General features: G+C 37.2%; 1 protein-coding gene across 1 annotated transcript; it reads right to left on the reverse strand.

The window, feature by feature from the left end:
- Window positions 1-663: 663 nt before the first annotated feature.
- On the reverse strand, window positions 664-1,089 carry LOC104226184 (uncharacterized). Its single transcript, XM_009778102.1, has one exon. It carries the CDS (start codon window positions 1,087-1,089, stop codon window positions 664-666), a length of 426 nt encoding a protein of 141 aa, XP_009776404.1.
- Between the last annotated feature and the right edge of the window lie 22,420 nt (window positions 1,090-23,509).

A 23,509-nucleotide genomic window follows, 5' to 3' on the forward strand; every position in this document is an offset into this window, starting at 1 on the left:
TTGCAAAAAATTAGAAATTCTCTCTACGTCTCTCTCTCTATTTCTCAATCCCTAATTTTAATAATGTAAAGCAAAGGAAAAAAGAGCAGCAATTCTACCATTGACAGCCATTAAAAATCTTTGAAGCTTTTGAATTCGAATTTGAATTTTCAAAAATCATTATTTGTTTGGATTGGGTGTTGTTGCAAACAATTGGGAATATGGTTTGAAGTTTATATCTCAATTTTGAGGGTGTTTTGGTGAAGATTAGACTTGTTTTTGGCAGAATTTCAGATTGAAACTCGAAGAAGAAGACATGATATACATTATATTGACGAAATTGTAGTAAAATTGTAGCAATTTTTTTTTGGTAATTAAAATTTTATTAATCACCAGAATATTTACAAATCAGGAACCATAGTATGACTACATCACAGTCTGCTATCTAATTAAGCTACTAAGAAATACTTACTACTAGAACTAACTAAATACTAAGATGTTGGACCATTTCTTTAATTCTAGTAGATGCTCGGATATTACACACATATAAAATTTCCCTCAGTAATTGATCTGAACTCCTTGATCTCCTTTCAAATCTGCGTTGATTCCTTTCAATCCATATTGTATGCACCCATTCTGTATATGCCATCTTGAATACCTGAGCTCTCTGTGATTTACCCTTTGCTATTTGAATGATCCAATTCTCCAGTTGTTCCCATTGTGTTGTCCTGAAACAGGAACCTTCATCCATTTTAGCACACTTTCCCAAATTTTGACAGAGTAAGGACATTCCATGAAGATATGGTTTCTCGTTTCATTGTGACTATTACATAGATTGCAGGCATGATCCACATTTACACCCAAGGAGGCAATTCTATCCATAGTCAGAAATTTACCCTGCATCTGTAGCCATAATGTAAATTGAGCTTTTGGATGAGCATTATTTCCAAATCTCAGTCTCTTCCATGAAATCCTCTCGTTGTTCCCAATTAACTGAAGATATATCTGCTTAATTAAACTACCAACAGTGTTGTTTTGAATCAGTACCAATGTATTTCTAGCCTCAAACATTTTCCTTACCATCCAACCAGCCTGTAGAGGAATATCCATTTGACAAAATTGTTGATTCTTGATATAGTATGCATGCAACCATCTGATCCATAGCCTGTCTATCTTATGATCAATGTCCCACTAACTTTAGTTATTGCAGCTTTGTTCCAAAGTTTCATGTTTATCAATCCTAGTCCACCCATTGACTTTGGAGTGCAAACCTTCTCCCAAGCTAATAAAGCCTTCCTAGTAACATAAGATTGTTTATTTTATTGTTCTATATATATATATATATATATATATATATATATATATATATATATATATATATATATATATATATATATATATATATATATATATATATATATTATTTAACTATTGTATGAAATTTATTTTTACCATGTATAAATTAGATACAAAATATACAAAAGATATATTGTATAAATTTTGTATTTAACTTGTATGTTATTGTAGTTGTATTTAACTGAGTAGAAATAATATGTGAAAGTTGTAGATAAGTTATAGATAAATTGTATAATATATAATTAGTTGTATGAAATTTATTTTACTATGTATATATCAAATACAAAATATACAAAAGATAGATTGTATAAATTTTGTATAAAATTTATATTTGTGATGACCCAAAAGGTCATTACTTGTTTTAAAAATAAATTCTGTATTCTGAGGCCTTAAAAACCTCTTTTTGTCTCACCTCAATTTGTGTGCCCTTTCCAGGCTTGTATCCGGAAAGCCATTATATGAAAATCTGTAAAAAAAATGATAAATTTTGCTTTTGAAATGAATTTAAATTGACTTTGGTCAACATTCTTGGTAAGCGGATCCGGACCCGTGATCCGACGGTCTCGTAGGGTCCGTAGTAAATTTTGGGATTTGGGCATATGCCCAAAATCGAATTCTGAGGTCCCAAGCCCAAGAAATGAATGTTTAAAGAAAATTATTTTCTGGAATATATAGCGTTTTTGGAAATGAAAGATGTTTGAAATTGATGGTATCAAGCCCGTATTTTGGTTCCGGAGCGTGGTACAAGTTTGAAATAATAATTAGGTTGAATCTGTAAAATATGGTAAAGATCAGAATTGGTTTAGTATAAAAACAGACTTAAAGTTGAGAAATCGGAAATTTTGGTGTTCTTGAATGATTTTATGAATTTGGTGTTTAATTCATAGTTGTTGATGTTATTTTGATGATTTGATTGCACGAGAAAGTTCGTATGATGTTTTTTATGTTGGTGTGTATGTTTGGTTTGGAGCTCCGAGGGATCGGGTGAGTTTTGGATAGGCCATAGAGTGGAATTGAACTTAGGAAGTTGAGGGTTTTCAGCTGGTATGTGTTGCAGGCCCTAATCTCGCAATTGCAAGCTCAGGTGTCACAATTGCGAGCCTATCAAGCTTGAGAATTGCGAGGGTCACTTCGCAATTGCGAAGTATGCCCTGGCCAGCCTTTCTCGCAATTGCGAGCAATTCTTCGCAAATGCGAATAACTCAGATATCCCTAGCTATCGCAAATGCGAGTTCGCAATTGCGAACATCTGATCGCAAATGCGAAGATAGCAGGTTCCTTAAGGGTTCGCAATTGCGACATCTGCAATCTGCTAAATCATAACTTAGACGTATTTTTCAAACCTTTTCAAGACCTAAACACCTTTGGGCATTTTTTCAAAGACAACTACTCTTCCAAATCGATTGTAAGTCATTTCTAACTCGTTTTCATTAATCTTTAACATCTTTTCACATGATTTCAACTCAAAATCAAGGGTTTTCATGAGGAAAATTGGGTGTTTTGGGTAGAACTTAGGTCTTTCAAATTTTGGGAATTTGGATCTCGATTTGAGGTCCGATTTCAAAATAAATTATATATTTGGGTTCGTGGGTGAATGGGTAATCGGGTTTTGGTTCGAACCTTGGGGTTTGATCATGTGGGCCCGGGGTCAATTTTTGACTTTTTTGGAAAATCATTGGAAAACTTATTTTCATGCATTAGAATTTATTGATATAGTTAAGTAACTTGTGGCTAAATACAAGCAAATTGGTGGTGGAAACAAGAGGTAAAGTGGTAGTTGAGGTTTGAATTGTGTTCGTGGCTTCGAGGTAAGTGTTTGGTCTAAGCTTAGCTCGAGGGATTAGGAGTTGTGTCTTATTGCTATGTATTAATTGTAGAGTATGATGTATAGTCATGGTGACGCGTATCTATACGTCGGTGTCAAATATGCCCGTGGGTCTAGTGTTGTAATTGTTGTGACTCCGTTGAGATTTATTCATGCTTAATATGTTGATTAGCATTGTTGGTTCCCTTGCCGGGATGCTATTGTTTATGATATTGTCTCCCTTGCCGGGATGTTATTGTTTATGATATTGTCTCCCTTGCTGGGATGTTATTGTTATGACATTGTTTCCCTTGCCGGGGTGTTATTTTTTATGATATTGTCTCCCTTGTCGGAATGTTATTGTTATACTCTTGTTCCCTTGCCGGGATTCTTTTGTGATTGATGTTGATTTGTAAATTGGATCGGGTTGCACGCATGCAACAAGATATATGAAATGGGAGCAGGTGTCACGGCGCCACAAAGATATTTGAGATGGGATCGGGTTGCACGTCTGCAATAAGATATATGAAATGGGAGTGGGTGACACGCTGCCCCAGTGATATTTGAAATGGGATTGGGTGGCACGCCTGCAATGAGATATATGAAATGGGATCGGATTGCACGCCTGCAACAAGATATATGAAATGGGTTCGGGTGGCACGCCGCCACAGTAAAATTTGAAATGGGATCGGGTTGCATGCCTGCAACAAGAAAGATATGAAAGTGAATACTGTGTTTGTTCTTCTTATTCTTGTTAGCAATTGAATTTTGGTTTCTTTACATTCCTTTTTGGTATTATGTTGTTATCTGATACTCCCCGCATCATGCTTTCCTCCTCTCATCTTTAACTGTGAATATCTGCTTTTAGTTTTCCTTTGTATATGATATAACTGCAGAGGTTTATTTGGTAGTCTGGTCCTATCCTCGTCACTACTTCACCAAGGATAGGCTAGGCACTTACCAGCACATGGGGTCGGTTGTGCTGACACTACACTCTGTATTGTGTGCAGATACTAGTGCTGCAGTTTTTGGACCGCAGTGAGGATGCTGTCTTCAGTCCATTCAGGTGACCCAAGGTAGTCCTGCAGGCGTCCGCAGGCCCTGACGTCTCCTTTTATCTTTCTATACTGTTTCTTCTATATATTTCTGAAACTGCTTGTATTTATCTTTCAGACCCTTATTGGTAGTACTCTTAGACAATTTGTGAAATTGTGACACCAGATCTGGGTAGCTTTTTAGTTTGTGGAATTGTATCGGTATTAATATTAAACTGTTACATTTCGTCTCTCTCGCTTATTCAATTCCGCTGTTTATATGATGTTTGTTCACCATTGTTAAAGGATTAAAATGTATGAAAAAGGTTAAGTAATTGGAACAATTGGCTTTCCTAGCTTTTATTTGTAGGCACCATCACAACCCCTGAGGGTGAAAAATCCGGACCGTGACAATATTTAAGTTGTATGTTATTGTAGTTGTATTTAACTGGAAAGAAATAATGTGTGAAAGTTGTAGATAAGTTGTAAATAAATTATATAATATATAATTAGTTGTATAAAATTTATTTTTACTATGTATAAATCAGATAGGTAAGTGTTACCAATTCTGAGTTCATATTGAAATATTGAACTCAAAATTTTCACCAAATCTGCAAATCATTTTCACCAAATCTAAGATCATATTGATTTTGTCAATAGACTGGGGCTGTGTTAATGCTAATGTTATATGAAACCTACTATTTCAATAGACCGAGGAGATTTTGAAAAATCAGAAGATGATTTGTGAGAAAACATATGAGTGGAAACATAAGAAAATAGAAGCGGAGAAAAAAAAGGAAAAGGGTGTAACTACTTCCCTTGATTGAAGACACAAATAATAGATTGGGAGCCTTTTAAGGTGGATTGTATATATTTTGTAACTAAAACTTATTTATATCGGGTAATTAACTAAGGGATTTTTTCCTATCTATACCATATATGAAACCTTATTACCAAAAATGTTCATAATTTGTTAATTACCCGCCCAGTCCACACTTTTACTACAATTTATAGACCAATCCATAATTAGGAAGATTCTGCCATTTAAAACGCGCTAAAAAGAAGGCATGAAATCTGCGTTTGATTCTTTCCACATTAAATTCGAATTTTGAAAAGGAAAGAGATCTCATTGCTGCGTAATTCTCTCATTCACTACAATTCTAAAACAACGCAAGCTTCATAAGCTACAGTAGTCAAATTGCTTTTACAAATTCTACAATGCAATACAAATTGTAGAATTCAAAATTGTTCTTCATCGACCTCAGTACTCAAATTGTCGAACATATATCTGTTCTTCATCTTTTTCTCTCAACTACACGAAATCATGTCAAAAATCCCAATAATGCTAAAATTGAATGGAAATTGGGATCACTATGGCAGATTTAGAGATTTTGAAGTTGATGCCATTGTGGTAGATGAGAATGCAAGCTACGGAATTCTGATTTCTACAATTGCAGAACAACTATCGATTGATACATCAGATAAAATTGTAGAAATCAAATACATTGTGAACGACAATTGTCCTCCAATGGAGATTAGGAATGATATGGGGGTTCGTGTGTATATGGAGACCAAAAAGGAGAATAAGAACTTAGGTTCGTATCCTTTATGTATAAGCATAAGAGATTTCAATATGGAATTGGCAATCACAAACGATAACACAAGTGCAGGTATGTTTAATTCGACATTGCAGAGAGTTATTGTGTTAGTGTATTATCTACAATATTACAACATTTATCTACAAATTAACTATATTAAACAATGTACTGAAGCTCATAAAGCAATGTTGTTTTCAAATCTACATAGTTACTACATTTATCTCTATGTTGCTGCAGGTTCGTCTGTGTCACACCTCCTTTTTCCGCCCCCGCGAGGGGTGAAGGGAGTTCTTTCCAATTAAAGGACAATCGAAACGGGATTTATTTATTTATTTCAGAGTCGCCACTTAGGAGATTTAGGGTGTCCCAAGTCACCAATTTTAATCCCGAATCGAGGAAAAGAATGACTCTGTATTACAGTCCGCGAACCAGAAATCCGGATAAGGAATTCTGTTAACCCGGGAGAAGGTATTAGGCATTCCCGAATTCCGTGGTTTTAGCACGGTCGCTCAATTGTCATATTTGGCTCATTTATCTGATTTTTAAACAATTAAGAACTTATATGCAAATTTAACTTTTAAAACCGCTTTTATCATTATTTATTTTATACAAAATTGCAACGTCGTGAAAACGCATCTCGAACCACGCCACAACCAGTGCACACGTGATTTGTTTATTTATTTCAGAGTCGCCACTTGGGAGATTTAGGGTGTCCCAAGTCACCAGTTTAATCCCGAATCGAGGAAAAGAATGACTCTGTATTACAGTCCGCGAACCAGAAATCCGGATAAGGAATTCTGTTAACCCGGGAGAAGGTGTTAGGCATTCCCGAGTTCCGTGGTTCTAGCACGGTCGCTCAACTGTTATATTTGGCTTGACTATCTGATATAATACGTATTATAAACTTATGTGCAAATTTAACTTTTAAAAACCGCTTTTATCATTATTTATTTTATACAAAATTGCAACGTCGTGAAAACGCATCTCGAGCCACGCCACAACCAGTGCACGCGTGATTTGTTGACGCATTTTGACTTCGTCAAGATCGTGATTTGGGTTACATAAATGTACACCCGTATTCAAGAAAATAACCTTATTAAATATGCGCCAAAATACTACGCGTTATGATATTATTAGGTAAGACCGTGAATTTTACTAAATCGCCCATCTTGAAATCTAGGTATTTTCTTATATAAAAAAAAATAAATAAATAAGATTGGAGGACTGCAATTTTTTGTATTATTTATATTTGTTTATTTGTTAGCGAGATCCTCCCTTATTTTATGAATACCCTTTAATGACTACATCTTTATTATTACTAAGTTTGTCCATAATTATGAAGTCAATCTCTACATACTTAAAAATAACATATTAATTACTAATTCAAAACAAATATTAATGGAAAGTAATATTACTAAAATGATAATTACGAACAACATGGAATTGCCCAAAAAGTAAAAAAAAAACTAATTATCCCATAGTTGGATTAAAACATATTGTTAGTATGACTTAAGCTTATTGAAATTAATTATTTACAAATACTGAAAATTAAAAAAAAACTTGATTACTAAACCATATTTCTAAAAGTTAAACAATTTAAACTTAACTAACTTTGTTTTAATTCACATCATGTCCTAATACTTGATTCGCAAACTAATTCATGTTTTAACTGAAATTAACTACATGATTCCGATTAACTTAATGTTGACAAAAAACCTTATGAATAAGGAATTAATCAATTTTTGCCAAACTGATTCAATAACGCCATTTTTTACGTTATTTCTTCTATTTTGATTATTAAACAGTTTTAATTAGTAATCCGTCTTGAATATATTTCCTAATAATCCGGTTAAGGCGTTATTTAATATATCGCTATAACATGTCTAATTATGCCAAATGACAGTGATTGACAGAATAATAATACATGAATAATCTAAATACAATACAAAAAAAATTAAAACTAAATTAAAAATTTAACATTCCGTTCTTCATTTCAGCTTACAAAATGCCAAAATTACAGTTGTGTACCTGGTATTGCCAATATAAGAAGAAGAAAGTCAGCCACGCAGTAATAACAATACAGCACAACAACAAAAGTCCAATAGCAGTAACAACCCAGGAACAGAGTTTGCAAACCGGTGGAGTATTAAACTCAAAACAAAAGCTTCAAGCTTTGATGAAAAACAATTAATTCTGATTTCAAATAATGAAAGAAAGCAAATGATTTTTTTTTAGTTTTTTTTAAAGTTTATATATATTTTTTCGGAATTTTCTCTCTCTTAAATGTTCAACCCTCTTTTTTTTCTCTCTCTTATTTTCTTTCTGTTCAGATTCGTTCTTTTTCTTCTGTATTCTCTCGTATCTGTTATCTGTGTTCAAGACTTCCTATATATATAATCCCATCCCATAAATCTTTTAATCAATTAAAATCAACCCATTTTCTCTACCAAACCCATTATCTTCCCACTCATCCCCATTACATTAAATAAACATATCACACCACCCCATTATATTTTGTCCCCCATGCCTAACATAAAATAATGCAAGATTCCCCCCACTAAATTTTGCATTGTCCCCCCTTTATATTAAACAACCATATCACAACCCACCCCATTTTATTTTGTCCCCCATGCTTCATATAAACAATTACAAAATGTACAATTCCTAAACTACCCCTCTGACCCTATTGCAAATTACTATTTTACCCCCGAAAGTACTATAAATTACCAAACTACCCATCAGCTATAACACATCAATTAATCAAACTTAACCAAAATATAGACAATATGATCAATTTCTAACAATGTTCAAACAACAATATGAACACGGATGAACATCATAACAACAATATCACATGAACACGATTTTAACAACATTTCAACAACAAATCACATGAACACAAATTGAACAACAAAGAACAACTAAAATTTGATTGAACAATATTTTAGCAACAAACAATCCTATTTTCGGATTCAACAACTACAACAAACAAGTATATTTAGATTTCTAACTTCAATCATATTGAACTTAAAATCAATTCACGGACACCATAAGGCGATGAAAGTTGAGAGAAAAACCAAAATGAGAGAGACTTGATAGTGAAAACCCTTCGGGCACTACAAGTCGAATAAGATTGAGAATCAGATGGGGAATTTCCAATTGAAGGTCTTGAAAGACGATTGACGACGGAGAATAGGCCACATATGCATGTCCTGACCATTAGAGGCTTTTTTTAGCAAAAGGGGGGTTGGACCCGATGAGGGTTGCCTACGTATCTCACATCCGATGAGAATCAAAAAGTAATTTGACATATATATTTGATCTATGTTCTTTCTTTGGTCCGTAATGTAGGCTTTTGGATTGATTTAGAAAGAAAGGTATAAAAGGCTCAAAACAATTCAAATGGGGTTCAAATTACAACTTTCGGAATCCCACTTTCATAACAATCACCACTTCTGCCCCAGTTTCTTGCTTGGGGATTTTTGGATTTCTATTTGGTATGACTGAACCTCGGAGTAAGGCTGCCTACGTACCCTTTCGGGATCAAGTCAAACGTAGTTTACTTCATAGAGACTACGTTGTTATGTTTCTCTTCTTTCCCCCCCTTTTTTTCTTCACTTTTATTTCCTTTCTTTTTCTTCTTTTCTTTTTCTTTTTCTTTTCTTCTTCTTTTTTTTTTCTTTTCTTTCCTTCTTTTCTTTATGTTCGGCACTTGTGTTCTCTGATAGTGCCGCTGATTCCAAAAGAGGTGTATGAAAAATAAGTAAGGCTCGAAGGGGATAACAAGGGATAGGAGTGTTTGAATAGCAGAACAAAATGCCTTCATCATTTCAATCTTTAAGATATGCCAAATACGAACAGATACATTCAGAAAATAAAGAAATCATACATAATATCTCTTGACCGCATCGGAATTGATGGTCATTTCTACACATTTTCCTTCCACATCTGTCAAATACAATGCTCCATTAGACAACACTCTGGTTACTACAAATGGTCTCTGCCAGTTTGGGGCAAATTTTCCTTTTGCCTCAGCCCAATGAGGCAAGATCCGCCTCAGTACTAATTGCCCGACTTCAAATTTCCTTGGACGTACTTTTTTGTTGTATGCTCTTGCCATTCTTCGTTGGTACAGTTGGCCATGACACACTGATGCCAATCTTTTCTCATCGATCAAACTCAACTGCTCAAGACGGCTTTTCACCCATTCATCATCATCGATCTCAGCCTCTGCAATGATTCGCAGAGATGGGATTTCCACTTCTGCGGGTATTACTGCCTCGGTACCGTATACTAATGAGTAAGGAGTCGCCCCTACCGAGGTACGCACGGTGGTGCGATATCCTAACAATGCAAAAGACAATTTCTCGTGCCATTGTCTAGATCCTTCAACCATCTTCCGGAGTATTTTCTTTATGTCCTTCGGGAACATTCGGCTATGTCTTCATAAAACAGCGTCACCCGACTTCTTAGAAATTTGACATATATATTTTGCTATTATATTTTTTTTTTTTGTAAAAAGGGAAGTTGGACATCACTACTTATTTATGACAAAATTAAAAATCTTGACATGTTTTTTTTTGTTTTTTTTTTAATTTGTTTTTTGGCTTTTTTTTAGCAAAAAGGGGGTTGGACCCGATGAGGGTTGCCTACGTATCTCACATCCGGTGAGAATCAAACCCGCGTAGTTCGGGCAAATTAACCGAACTATTTTAAAACATGACTCTTTTCCATTTTATTTTTTTCTGGCAAGACAATCTATTTTCCTTTTCTATTTTTGAAAAAGACAAAATAACAATTTTTTTTATTTTCAACAAACAATAAAACAATCTATTTTTCCAAAAATAAAAGATTCTTTTTTTTCTATATTTTTTAGTAAAACAATAAGGAATTCTGTTAACCCGGGAGAAGGTATTAGGCATTCCCGAATTCCGTGGTTTTAGCACGGTCGCTCAATTGTCATATTTGGCTCATTTATCTGATTTTTAAACAATTAAGAACTTATATGCAAATTTAACTTTTAAAACCGCTTTTATCATTATTTATTTTATACAAAATTGCAACGTCGTGAAAACGCATCTCGAACCACGCCACAACCAGTGCACACGTGATTTTTTGACGCATTTTGACTTCGTCAAGATCGTGATTTGGGTTACATAAATGTACACCCGTATTTAAGAAAATAACCTTATTAAATATGCGCCAAAATACTACGCGTTATGATACTATTATGTAGGACTGTGAATTTTACTAAATCGCCCATCTCGGAATCTAGGTATTTTCTTATATTAAAAAAAAGATTGGAGGATTGCAATTTTTTGTATTATTTATATTTATTTATTTGTTAGCGAGATCCTCCCTTATTTTATGAATACCCTTTAATGACTACATCTTTATTATTACTAAGTTTGTCCATAATTATGAAGTCAATCTCTACATACTTAAAAATAACATATTAATTACTAATTCAAAACAAATATTAATGGAAAGTAATATTACTAAAATGATAATTACGAACAACATGGAATTTCCCAAAAAGTAAAAAAAAAAACTAATTATCCCATAGTTGGATTAAAACATATTGTTAGTATGACTTAAGCTTATTGAAATTAATTATTTACAAATACTGAAAATTATAAAAAAAACTTGATTACTAAACCATATTTCTAGAAGTTAAACAATTTAAACTTAACTAACTTTGTTTTAATTCACATCATGTCCTAATACTTGATTCGCAAATTAATTCATGTTTTAACTGAAATTAACTACATGATTCTGATTAACTTAATGTTGACAAAAAAAAACCCTTATGAATAATGAATTAATCAATTTTTGCCAAACTGATTCAATATCGCCATTTTTTACGTTATTTCTTTTATTTTGATTATTAAACAGTTTTAATTAGTAATCCGTCTTGAATATATTTCCTAATAATCCGGTTAAGGCGTTATTTAATATATCGCTATAACATGTCTAATTATGCCAAATGACAGTGATTGACAGAATAATAATACATGAATAATCTAAATACAATACAAAAAAAATTAAAACTAAATTAAAAATTTAACATTCCGTTCTTCATTTCAGCTTACAAAATGCCAAAATTACAGTTGTGTACCTGGTATTGCCAATATAAGAAGAAGAAAGTCAGCCACGCAGTAATAACAATACAGCACAGCAACAAAAGTCCAATAGCAGTAACAACCCAGGAACAGAGTTTGCAAACCGGTGGAGTATTAAACTCAAAACAAAAGCTTCAAGCTTTGATGAAAAACAATTAATTCTGATTTCAAACAATGAAAGAAAGCAAAAGATTTTTTTTAGTTTTTTTTTTGAAAGTTTAAATATTTTTTCGGAATTTTCTCTCTCTTAAATGTTCAGCCCTTTTTTTTCTCTCTCCTATTTTCTTTCTGTTCAGATTCGTTCTTTCTCTTCTGTATTCTCTCCTATCTGTCTTCTTGTGTTTCAAGACTTCTTATAACCCATCCCATAAATCTTTCAATTAATTAAAATCAATACTTTTTCTCTACCCAACCCATTATCTTCCCACTCATCCCCATTACATTAAATAAACATATCACACCACCCCATTATATTTTGTCCCCCATGCCTAACATAAAATAATACAAGATTCCCCCACTAAATTTTGTCTTGTCCCCCCTTTATATTAAATAACCATATCACAACCCACCCCATTACATTTTGTCCCCCATGCTTCATATAAACAATTACAAAATGTACAATTCCTAAACTATCCCTCCGGCCTTACTAAAATTACCAAACTACCCCTGAACGTACTACAAATTACCAAACTACCCATCAGCTATAACACATCATTTAATCAAACTTAACCAAAATATAGACAATATGATTAATTTCTAACAATGTTCAAACAACAAATTTCATGAACATGATTTCTTCAACATTTCAACAACAAATCACATGAACACAAATTGAACAACAAAGAACAACTAAAATTTGATTGAACAATATTTTAGCAACAAACAATCCTATTTTCGGATTCAACAACAACAACAAACAAGTATATTTAGATTTCTAAATTCAATAATATTGAACTTAAAATCAACTACTCTAACAACATTACAACAAACAATTCCTATATTAAACTTAAACAAGATTATGAGACAAATTCAAGAAATAATCATAAATGATAAACAAGAAATCAAACTATACAAATTTCGGATTCAAGAACAATCAAACAAAGTATGAACATGAATTAAATCTATATTAAACAACAAGCATGACGGATTCAAACGATTAAATCAATATATTTCCTTCAACACAACTATTTTTTTTAGACAAATAACAAGATTTGTTGTTAGAAACAATTATGAACTTAAACTTGAACTTAACAATATTAACAATTTCTAAAAATACATAAACACATGAAACAAATTGAAGAAATAATCAATTAAATTTCAATTTGAATCTAACAAACATCAAACTAACAAATATTTATTCTAACAACAATACAAACATGAAATAAACATGAAAAATAACTTAATTAATTTACCATTTGAATCTGAAAATTAAAATCAACAAAACATATGAACAAACTAGAAAATTATTTCAACGATGAACAACGAACAAAACAAGAATCAAATATTTAACAATTTTAACTTCGAGAAATATAAAAACGAAATATGGACAAAATAAAACTCAAAAACAACTAACCGGAGATGAATCAACGAAGAACTTCGATTGTAAACAAATCTGTCCAAGCCTCGACCAAAGCTCAAACGAAGGACGACGAAGACGAAGAAGAAGTAGAAGCAGTCCGCAGCTACTGTCGCGACGAGCAGCAGCAGCAGTCCATCCAACGCCTGCTGCGACGAGCAGCAGCAGCACAACGTAGGAAGTAGCGGCGACAGCCGCGGCGACGAAGAGAAGACGCAGTCGCGATAGCAGACGAGAAAGACAAAGCAAAACAGTGAACGTGCAGGGAGCTGGATGCGGAAACATCAACCCAGCTGAAACCAGTTCGAGCTGGAAGGGACAGTAATGACGAAGAAGCAACGGCGATAGGCGTGTTTGGACGTGAGGTTGCTGAACGCAGCTGCGCGAGCAACAGCAGTTCGGTCGCGTTCGGAGGTCGTTTGGTTGAAACAGAAGCAGCAGCGACATGGATGACGACGAAAACACGAAGAAGAAGTAGCAGCTGAACGCAACAAGAAGGAGAAGCAGCTGAACGCAGTAGGGGAAGCCATGGATGAGCTCAAACTCGACGATAACGAAGCTTGATGGAGGAGGGCAACTATGGAGTTGTTGGTACGTGTGTGCGTGAGTGCGTGAGTGTGACGGGGTGAGGGGGTGTTCGTGGGGGAGGGTGGTCGACGTTGCAGGCTGGGGTTTGTGGGGGGGGGGGCAGCCATGGATGACCTTTGGAGAAACTTGGAGAAGAAGAAGCAAAAGTGGGGGGTGGCGGATGGGTTAGCATTTTTTTAGGGTTTTCTTCATTTTTTCTTTTTGTTTTGTGTTGTTTGTAAGATAATAGGGTGTTGGGTTATGGACTGGGTCGACCCAATTCGAAATGGACTGGGTCGTAGGGAAGATTGGGCCATTTTTTGGGCTTGTGGCTTGAAATCGAAGAAGAGGCCCAATTCCGACTTTCTTTATATTTTCGCTCTCTTTTCTTCTTTTATTTCTCTAAAACTAATTTATAAAAATACTTAAACTATTATTAAGAATTAAATTAAGTTATAAAAGCGCAAATTAACTCCCAATAATAATTAACGCACAATTAAGTAATAATTAAGCATAAAATTGTATATTTGGACATTAAATGCTAAAAATGCAAACGATGCCTATTTTTGTAATTTTTAATTTTTGTAAAACAAATTTAATTACTAACAATTGTAGAATTAAATACTACATGCAAAATGCGACATATTTTTGTATTTTTTTATTAATTTAGCAAATAAACACGCACAGACAAATACAAATAATTATTCAAAATATCACAAAATTCCACACCAAGGAAAATTATTTTATTTTTGAATTTTTGGGAGTAATTATCATATTGGGCAAAAATCACGTGCTTACAGCTGCCCCTCTTTGCCCGAAGACACGAAGGGTTTTCGTGCAAAGATAAAGCGAGCGATTTTTGCCCATCCGAGTACTCCGTGTGAAGCATTTTTTTTGAAAAAGATTTGACCGAACCTTTGCTTCAAAGGTTTCCTACATATCCTGGGCTAAACAGGAATCAGGTCAATGTAGTTCGGGAAGTTTTGGTAGCTGGGACTACCGTGGGACTGCAATGTTACTGTTGTTGCATGCTATTACCACTGCTTACCGATCTCCTTGTTACACCATGCTTAAAAGAAAACAAGAAGCTAGGCTAGAGTACAATTTGTTTTTGTTGCCTTGCTTCCTTGTCTGCTTGCATTTCTTCCGGTGCTTTTCTTCTTTTGACACATGTACTTGAGTTTGTACTGTGACCTCTTGTTGCAACCTTCTGTTTCCCGGTGCCGGGGAATTTTGTTGTTTCCTGCTGGGGATTCCTATTGTAACCCTCTGTTTTATTGTCCTCTGACTTGATCTTGAAATGTATGCCTCTGTTCTATGGGCGGGCTCCCAACTTCAATACTTGAAATTAAAGACTGAATGTATGCCTCTGTTATCTGGGCGGGCTCCCAACTTCAATGCTTGAAATGTAAAGACTGAATGTATGCCTCTGTTATCTGGGCGGGCTCCCAACTTCAATGCTTGAAATGTAAAGACTGAAATGTATGCCTCTGTTATCTGGGCGGGCTCCCAACTTCAATGCTTGAAATATAAAGACTGAAATGTATGCCTCTGTTATCTGGGCGGGCTCCCAACTTCAATGCTTGAAATGTAAAGACTGAAATGTATGCCTCTGTTATCTGGGCGGGCTCCCAACTTCAACACTTGAAATGAAAAGACTGAAATGTATACCTCTGTTATCTGCGCGGGCTCCCAACTTCAATGCTTGAAATGAAAAGACTGAAATGTATTTCTCTGTTATCTGCGCGGGCTCCCAACTTCAACTCTTGAAATGTAAAGACTGAATGTATGCCTCTGTTATCTGGGCGGGCTCCCAACTTCAACACTTGAAATGAAAAGACTGAAATGTATGCCTCTGTTATCTGGGCGGGCTCCCAACTTCAACACTTGAAATGAAAAGACTGAAATGTATGCCTCTGTTATCTGGGCGGGCTCCCAACTTCAACTCTTGAAATGTAAAGACTGAAATGTATGCCTCTGTTATCTGGGCGGGCTCCCAATTGCTAACTTTGAAATGGAATATCTCTATTCTCCAGGCAGACTTCTGACTTTTAAATTTAAACTATGTGTCTCTGTTCTTCAGGCGGACTCCTGACATCAAACTTGAAAAGTATGTCTCTGTTCTCCAGGCGGACTCCTGACTTTTAAAATTTAAGCTGTATGTCTCCGTTCTTCAGGCGGACTCCTGACGTCAAACTTGAAAAGTATGTCTCTGTTCTCCAGGCGGACTCCTGATTGCTAAATTTGAAATGAATGTCTCTATTCTCCAGGCGGACTCCTGATTTTTGAAATTTAAACTGTATGTCTCCGTTCTTCAGGCGGACTCCTGACGTCAAACTTGAAAAGTATGTCTCTGTTCTCCAGGCGGACTCCTGATTGCTAAATTTGAAATTGAATGTCTCTATTCTCCAGGCGGACTCCTGACTTTTTAAATTTAAACTGTATGTCTCCGTTCTTCAGGTGGACTCCTGACGTCAAACTTGAAAAATACGTCTCTGTTCTCCAGGCGGACTCCTGACAACTTGCATTTTATCCTGATTAGTGCTTGTTTTTTCCTCCTGGAGAATTCCTCTTCAACAACTAACTTTTCTCCCCCTGCTCAATCAAAGAAAATTTTGTCAGTTTAAAACGGTGGTTAGTTGATGGCATTCTTGCTGAAAAATCCTTCCACTGCCTTGCTTTGTGTTGACTAATTTCCACGCACTGACCCTGAACCGCTTGACTTTCTGACCAACTTTTAAATTTCCCAACCTCTGGCGACCTAAATGTTTTACACCCCTACTGTTATTTCACTTTTCTGACCTTTTTGTTTGAGCTTTTGCCTTTCCCACGACATTCCCCAATCATTTCACCGATGAAACTTCCGTTAATTCCCTGTATTCCACTTGACATCAAGTTATTTTTGACATGCTCTGACCACGTTGTGCTTTACAATTCTAGAAGCTGGTAGTGAACTTTGAAGTCCTTTCTGCTTGCATTGAACAAAACTGGCACTGAAACATCTCAGCTAGATAAAACCCTCAAAAGAAAATGAAATGCCATGATTCTTGAGTTAAGGATAAGAAGAATCCAAAACCAGATGACTGTTTGAAAGGAGAAGGAAAAGAAACTTATCTGAGCGAGACAAACTAGTACCAATGGTCATGACATGCATTTTGGATTAATCAGCCCAATCTGTCCAACCAAACAAACTCTCAATTGTCGTACCTCATTGCCCAGAACTTCCATCACTTGTTTGATTTATCCAGACCTTAACCTTGTTTCCCTGCGGTACCGCGAAACGGTTTCTATCAACAGACCTTTCTCAGTTTTCCATTTCTTATCTCACCTTCGCCTTGAGGTGCCCGTAAAGGTTTTCACCAACAAGACTCTCTCATTTATTTTTCTCTCAGCTCCCGTCGCCTTACGGTGCCCGTGAGGGTTTTCACCCATAAGACTCTCTCATTTATTTTTGTTCTTCTTGCTCGAACCAGAGTGTTGCCCCTGTCGTGGGTTATTCCTACCTGTTCATCTTGGCATTTCTCAAAACTGATCATAAGGTCTTTCTTTGGTCCGTAATGTAGGCTTTTGGATTGATTTAGAAAGAAAGGTATAAAAGGCTCAAAACAATTCAAATGGGGTTTAAATTACAACTTTCGGAATCCCACTTTCATAACAATCACCACTTCTGCCCCAGTTTCTTGCTTGGGGATTTTTGGATTTCTGTTTGGTATGACTGAACCTCGGAGTAAGGCTGCCTACGTACCCTTTCGGGATCAAGTCAAACGTAGTTCACTTCATAGAGACTACGTTGTTATGTTTCTCTTCTTTCCCTTTTTTTCACTTTTCTTTCTTTTCCTTTTCTTCTTTTCTTTTTCTTTTTCTTTTCTTCTTCTTTTTTTTTTCTTTTCTTTCCTTCTTTTCTTTATGTTTGGCACTTGTGTTCTCTGATAGTGCCGCTGATTCCGAAAGAGGTGTATGAAAAATAAGTAAGGCTCGAAGGGGATAACAAGGGATAGGAGTGTTTGAATAGCAGAACAAAATGCCTTCATCATTTCAATCTTTAAGATATGCCAAATACGAACAGATACATTCAGAAAATAAAGAAATCATACATAATATCTCTTGACCGCATCGGAATTGATGGTCATTTCTACACATTTTCCTTCCACATCTGTCAAATACAATGCTCCATTAGACAACACTCTGGTTACTACAAATGGTCCCTGCCAATTTGGGGCAAATTTTCCTTTTGCCTCAGCCCAATGAGGCAAGATCCGCCTCAGTACTAATTGCCCGACTTCAAATTTCCTTGGACGTACTTTTTTGTTGTATGCTCTTGCCATTCTTCGTTGGTACAGTTGGCCATGACACACTGATGCCAATCTTTTCTCATCGATCAAACTCAACTGCTCAAGACGGCTTTTCACCCATTCATCATCATCGATCTCAGCCTCTGCAATGATTCGCAGAGATGGGATTTCCACTTCTGCGGGTATTACTGCCTCGGTACCGTATACCAATGAGTAAGGAGTCGCCCCTACCGAGGTACGCACGGTGGTGCGATATCCTAACAATGCAAAAGGCAATTTCTCGTGCCATTGTCTAGATCCTTCAACCATCTTCCGGAGTATTTTCTTTATGTTCTTATTGGCCGCTTCAACCGCACCATTTGCCTTGGGACGGTACGGAGTAGAGTGCCTGTGAGCAATCTTAAACTGCTCACATGTCTCCTTCATCAAATGACTATTAAGATTAGCCCCATTATCTGTGATGATTACCTTTGGGATCCCAAACCGACAGATGATATTTGCATGCACGAAGTCAACTACAGCCTTCTTGGTCACAGACTTGAATGTCTTCGCTTCCACCCATTTGGTAAAATAATCTATAGCTACCAAGATAAACCTGTGCCCATTTGATGCTGCTGGATCAATTGGCCCAATAACATCCATGCCCCATGCAACAAAAGGCCATGGCGCGGACATCGTATGTAATTCTGATGGTGGAGCATGAATCAAATCTCCATGTATTTGGCATTGATGACACTTACGCACAAAACTGATACAATCTCGCTCCATCATGAGCCAATAATAACCTGCTCGGAGAATCTTCTTTGCTAGAACATACCCACTCATATGCGGTCCGCAAACTCCAGAATGCACCTCAGTCATGATAGTTGTGGCCTGCCGTGCATCTATACATCTCAATAAACCGAGCTCTGGCGTTATTTTGTACAACACTCCTCCACTAAGGAAAAACCCACTTGCCAACCGTCGAATTGTTCTTTTCTGATCACCGGTGGCCTGCGTTGGATATACTCCCGCTTTGATGTACTCTTTGATATCATGGAACCACGGCTCTCCATCGATTTCCTCTTCTAACACATTACAGTAAGCATGCTGATCACGGACTTGAATCTGCAATGGATCAACATAGGCCTTATCTGGATGGTGCAACATTGACGCCAAAGTAGCCAAAGCGTCAGCAACCTCATTATGAATCCTTGGAATGTGTCTGAATTCTATGGCCTGAAAACGCTGGCAAAGCTCATGCAGACACTGCCGATACGGTATAAGCTTCAAGTCCCGTGTTTCCCATTCCCCTTGAATCTGGTGTACCAGTAAGTCCGAGTCACCCATGACCAAGACTTCCCGTACACCCATATCCACAGCTAATCTCAATCCCAATATACACGCCTCATATTCTGCCATGTTGTTTGTACAGTAGAAACGAAGCCGAGCTGTAACAGGGTAATGCTGACCTGTTTCCGAAATAAGTACTGCTCCTATTCCCACACCCTTCATATTTGCAGCCCCATCAAAGAAAAGTTTCCATCCCGACTTCTCAGCTTGTTCTAATTCTTCAATGTGCATTATCTCTTCATCAGGGAAATAAGTTTTCAAAGGCTCATAATCTTCATCAACGGGGTTCTCAGCCAAGTGATCGGCTAATGCCTGTGCTTTCATGGCAGTCCGTGTCACATAGACAATGTCGAACTCTGTAAGTAAGATCTGCCACTTTGCAAGCCTTCCTGTGGGCATGGGTTTCTGGAAAATATACTTCAACGGGTCCAAGCGAGATATAAGGTAAGTGGTGTAAGATGACAAGTAATGTTTCAATTTCTGTGCCACCCAAGTTAGGGCACAACATGTCCTTTCCAGATGAGTATACTTGACCTCGTAAGATGTGAACTTCTTACTGAGATAGTAGATAGCCTGCTCCTTTCTGCCCGTAACATCATGCTGCCCCAGTACACAGCCGAATGAACTGTCCATAACTGTCAGATACAGAATCAAAGGCCTCTCTGGTTCTGGTGGGACCAACACGGGTGGGTTTGACAAATACCCCTTTATCTTATCAAAAGCCTCCTGGCATTCATCAGTCCATTTGACCGCGGCATCTTTCTTTAACAATTTGAAAATTGGTTCACACGTTGCCGTGAGCTGAGCAATGAACCTGCTGATATAGTTCAGTCTTCCCAACAAACTCATCACCTCGGTTTTGTTTCTTGGAGGTGGCAACTCCTGAATAGCTTTGATCTTTGACGGGTCTAATTCAATACCCCTCCGGCTAACTATAAATCCCAACAACTTCCCAGATGGCACCCCGAAAGCACATTTCGCAGGATTGAGCTTAAGATTGTACCTAAGAAGCCTTTGAAAGAATTTTCTCAAATCTCTGACATGGTCAGATTGCTGTCTAGACTTCACGATCACATCATCCACGTATACCTCGATTTCTTTATGTATCATATCATGGAAGATAGTTGTCATGGCCCTCATATAAGTTGCCCCAGCATTTTTCAAACCAAACGGCATGACCCGATAACAATACGTTCCCCACGGCGTGATGAATGCCGTCTTTTCTGCATCTTCCTTATCCATTAGAATCTGATGATAACCCGCATAACAATCCACAAAAGAGCCAATATCATGTTTGGCACAATTGTCGATCAGTATATGGATGTTGGGCAGTGGGAAATTATCTTTTGGGCTTGCTTTGTTAAGGTCTCGATAATCGACGCACACCCTGGTCTTGCCATCTTTCTTTGGCACAGGCACGACATTGGCTAACCAAGTGGGGTACCGTGTAACCTGAATGACCCTTGCCTCAAACTGCTTGGTGATCTCTTCTTTGATCTTCACACTTATGTCTGTTTTGAACTTTCTCAACTTCTGCTTGACAGGGAGGAGTGCTGGATCAGTGGGCAATTTATGAACCACCAAATCGGTGCTTAGACCCGGCATATCATCATATGACCATGCAAAAACGTCTTTGTACTCATGCAATACTTTAATTATCTCCTCCTTGAGTTGTGGCTCCAAATGAACACTTATTTTAGTTTCCCGTACATTGTCTTGGTCCCCTAGATTAACTGCTTCTGTGTCATTTAGGTTAGGTTTGGGTTTTTCTTCAAAGTGACTTAATTCTTTACTAATTTCCTCATAAGCTTCATCATTATTACAATCCATCCCATCATCACACTCGATCTCTTGTATTATTACTTCTGAACTAGATTGGCTTTTAAAACTGGGCCGAAGATTCCTCATGCATGTCATGTCATTGATATCAGCATAAAAAGAACTGTACAAAGAAAAGAAAAGAAAATGGAAAGAGAATTAGGGACGAAGAAAATTGCATTTCATTAAACGTAAAGACAACAAGGTTTTAACTCATCCAAACGGACGGAACATAACAACTGGATTACAAACCCTGGAATAATCCAGGTGACAAAAAGGAAAACAAAACCCACTACCACGACTCCCTCCGAACTGGAAGAGGAGTAGCTTCCCAATTGTTGATGTTAGCACGTGGTCCGATGTACTGTATGTCTGCTCTGCTTGACCCTTCCCCGGCCTCAACCATGTTTACTTCAGCAAATACTTTCTCAAACACCTTATCCAAATTCCCATCCGCCTCAATTAACGAACCTGACATCTTTGCCAATGATTGTTTCTTAATACTCGGTCTGACGAAGGACCTGGACAATCGAGGAATTGGTTTAGGGAGCACCCAAGCTTTCTTCTTCAATTTACGGGCCTTTCTGACATCTGCCGCTGTTGGTTTGAACCCTAACCCGAAGGTGTCCAGATTTTTGGGCAAAGACACAGGTTGAGTAATGCCCTGCAGTTCAACCCCCAAACCCTTCCCGGGCACGAACCCGTTATTCAACATTTCTGACACTACCATGACGGTCGCAGCTGACACCCTAGGACATGGCATGCTTTTACCCTCAGGCACCCTGCTCACCGGAACCGTGTCGAGGATCTGATACACCCATGGCCCCTTATCATCTTCGGTCTCTATAAAGGGTACAATGGCATCATTCATGGCGCATGTGGGATCTTCCCCATGTAACACAATTTCTTGTCTGTCCCACTCGAATTTGATCATTTGGTGCAGTGTGGAGGGCACGGCTTTTGCCGCATGAATCCACGGTCGACCCAACAAAAGATTATAGGATACTGCAGCATCCAACACCTGAAATTCCATCGTGAACTCGACTGGGCCAATAGTCAATTCGAGTACAATATCTCCTACCGTGTTTGTTCCCCCTCCATCGAACCCTCGAACACAAATGCTATTTTTGCGGATTCTATCCTCATCAATCTTTAACTTGTTCAATGTGGATAACGTGCAAATATTAGCGCTCGACCCGTTATCGATTAGTGCCCGAGTAACCATTGAACCTTCACATTTGACCGTCAAATAGAGAGCCTTGTTGTGTTCTGTGCCTTCCATAGGCAATTCATCATCAGAAAATGCTATCCTGTTCACTTCAAAGATCTTGTTGGCAATTGTCTCTAAATGGTTTACTGAAATTTTGTCAGGCACATGAGCCTCATTCAATATCTTCATTAAAGCTCGGCAATGCTCATCAGAGTGAATTAATAATGACAACAACGAGATTTGGGCTGGTGTTTTTCTCAGTTGCTCAACAATGGAATAATCTTGTCCTTTCATCTTTTTCAGAAACTCTTCTGCCTCTTCTTCTGTTACAGCTTTTTTAACTGGCACTGGATTGTCTTTTGCGCCCTTAGCTTTTCTCAACTCTTCAGGGGCGAAACAACGTCCTGACCGGGTCAGTCCCTGTGCTTCACAACTTTCTTCCTCAATTTCCTTTCCTTTGTATGTCACCACTACTTTGTCATATTTCCAGGGTACGGCTTTGCTATCAACCATGGGTAACTGGACTACCGGTTTTATGACAACCGGTTCTACATAGGCTCCCTTCACAACCACCACGGGCATGGATACTGACCTTGGTACCACTATCTTGACTGGCTCCTGCTTTTTCTCGGCCGCAAACGGTCCCTTTCCCATTACTAGCACTGACTTGTCTTTTATTGCTTTCAACTGAACCACTGGCCTTGCACTCACTGTCTTTTCTTTGGTTTCCGTAGAACGAATCACCATAACCACCTGCGAAGGTTTCTTAGGCTCTGCCCCTTATGTATCAGTTCGATCATGTTGGCCTCATAATGCGCTGG

Source organism: Nicotiana sylvestris, chromosome 6 (assembly GCF_000393655.2).
Source record: "Nicotiana sylvestris chromosome 6, ASM39365v2, whole genome shotgun sequence".
NCBI lineage: Eukaryota > Viridiplantae > Streptophyta > Magnoliopsida > Solanales > Solanaceae > Nicotiana > Nicotiana sylvestris.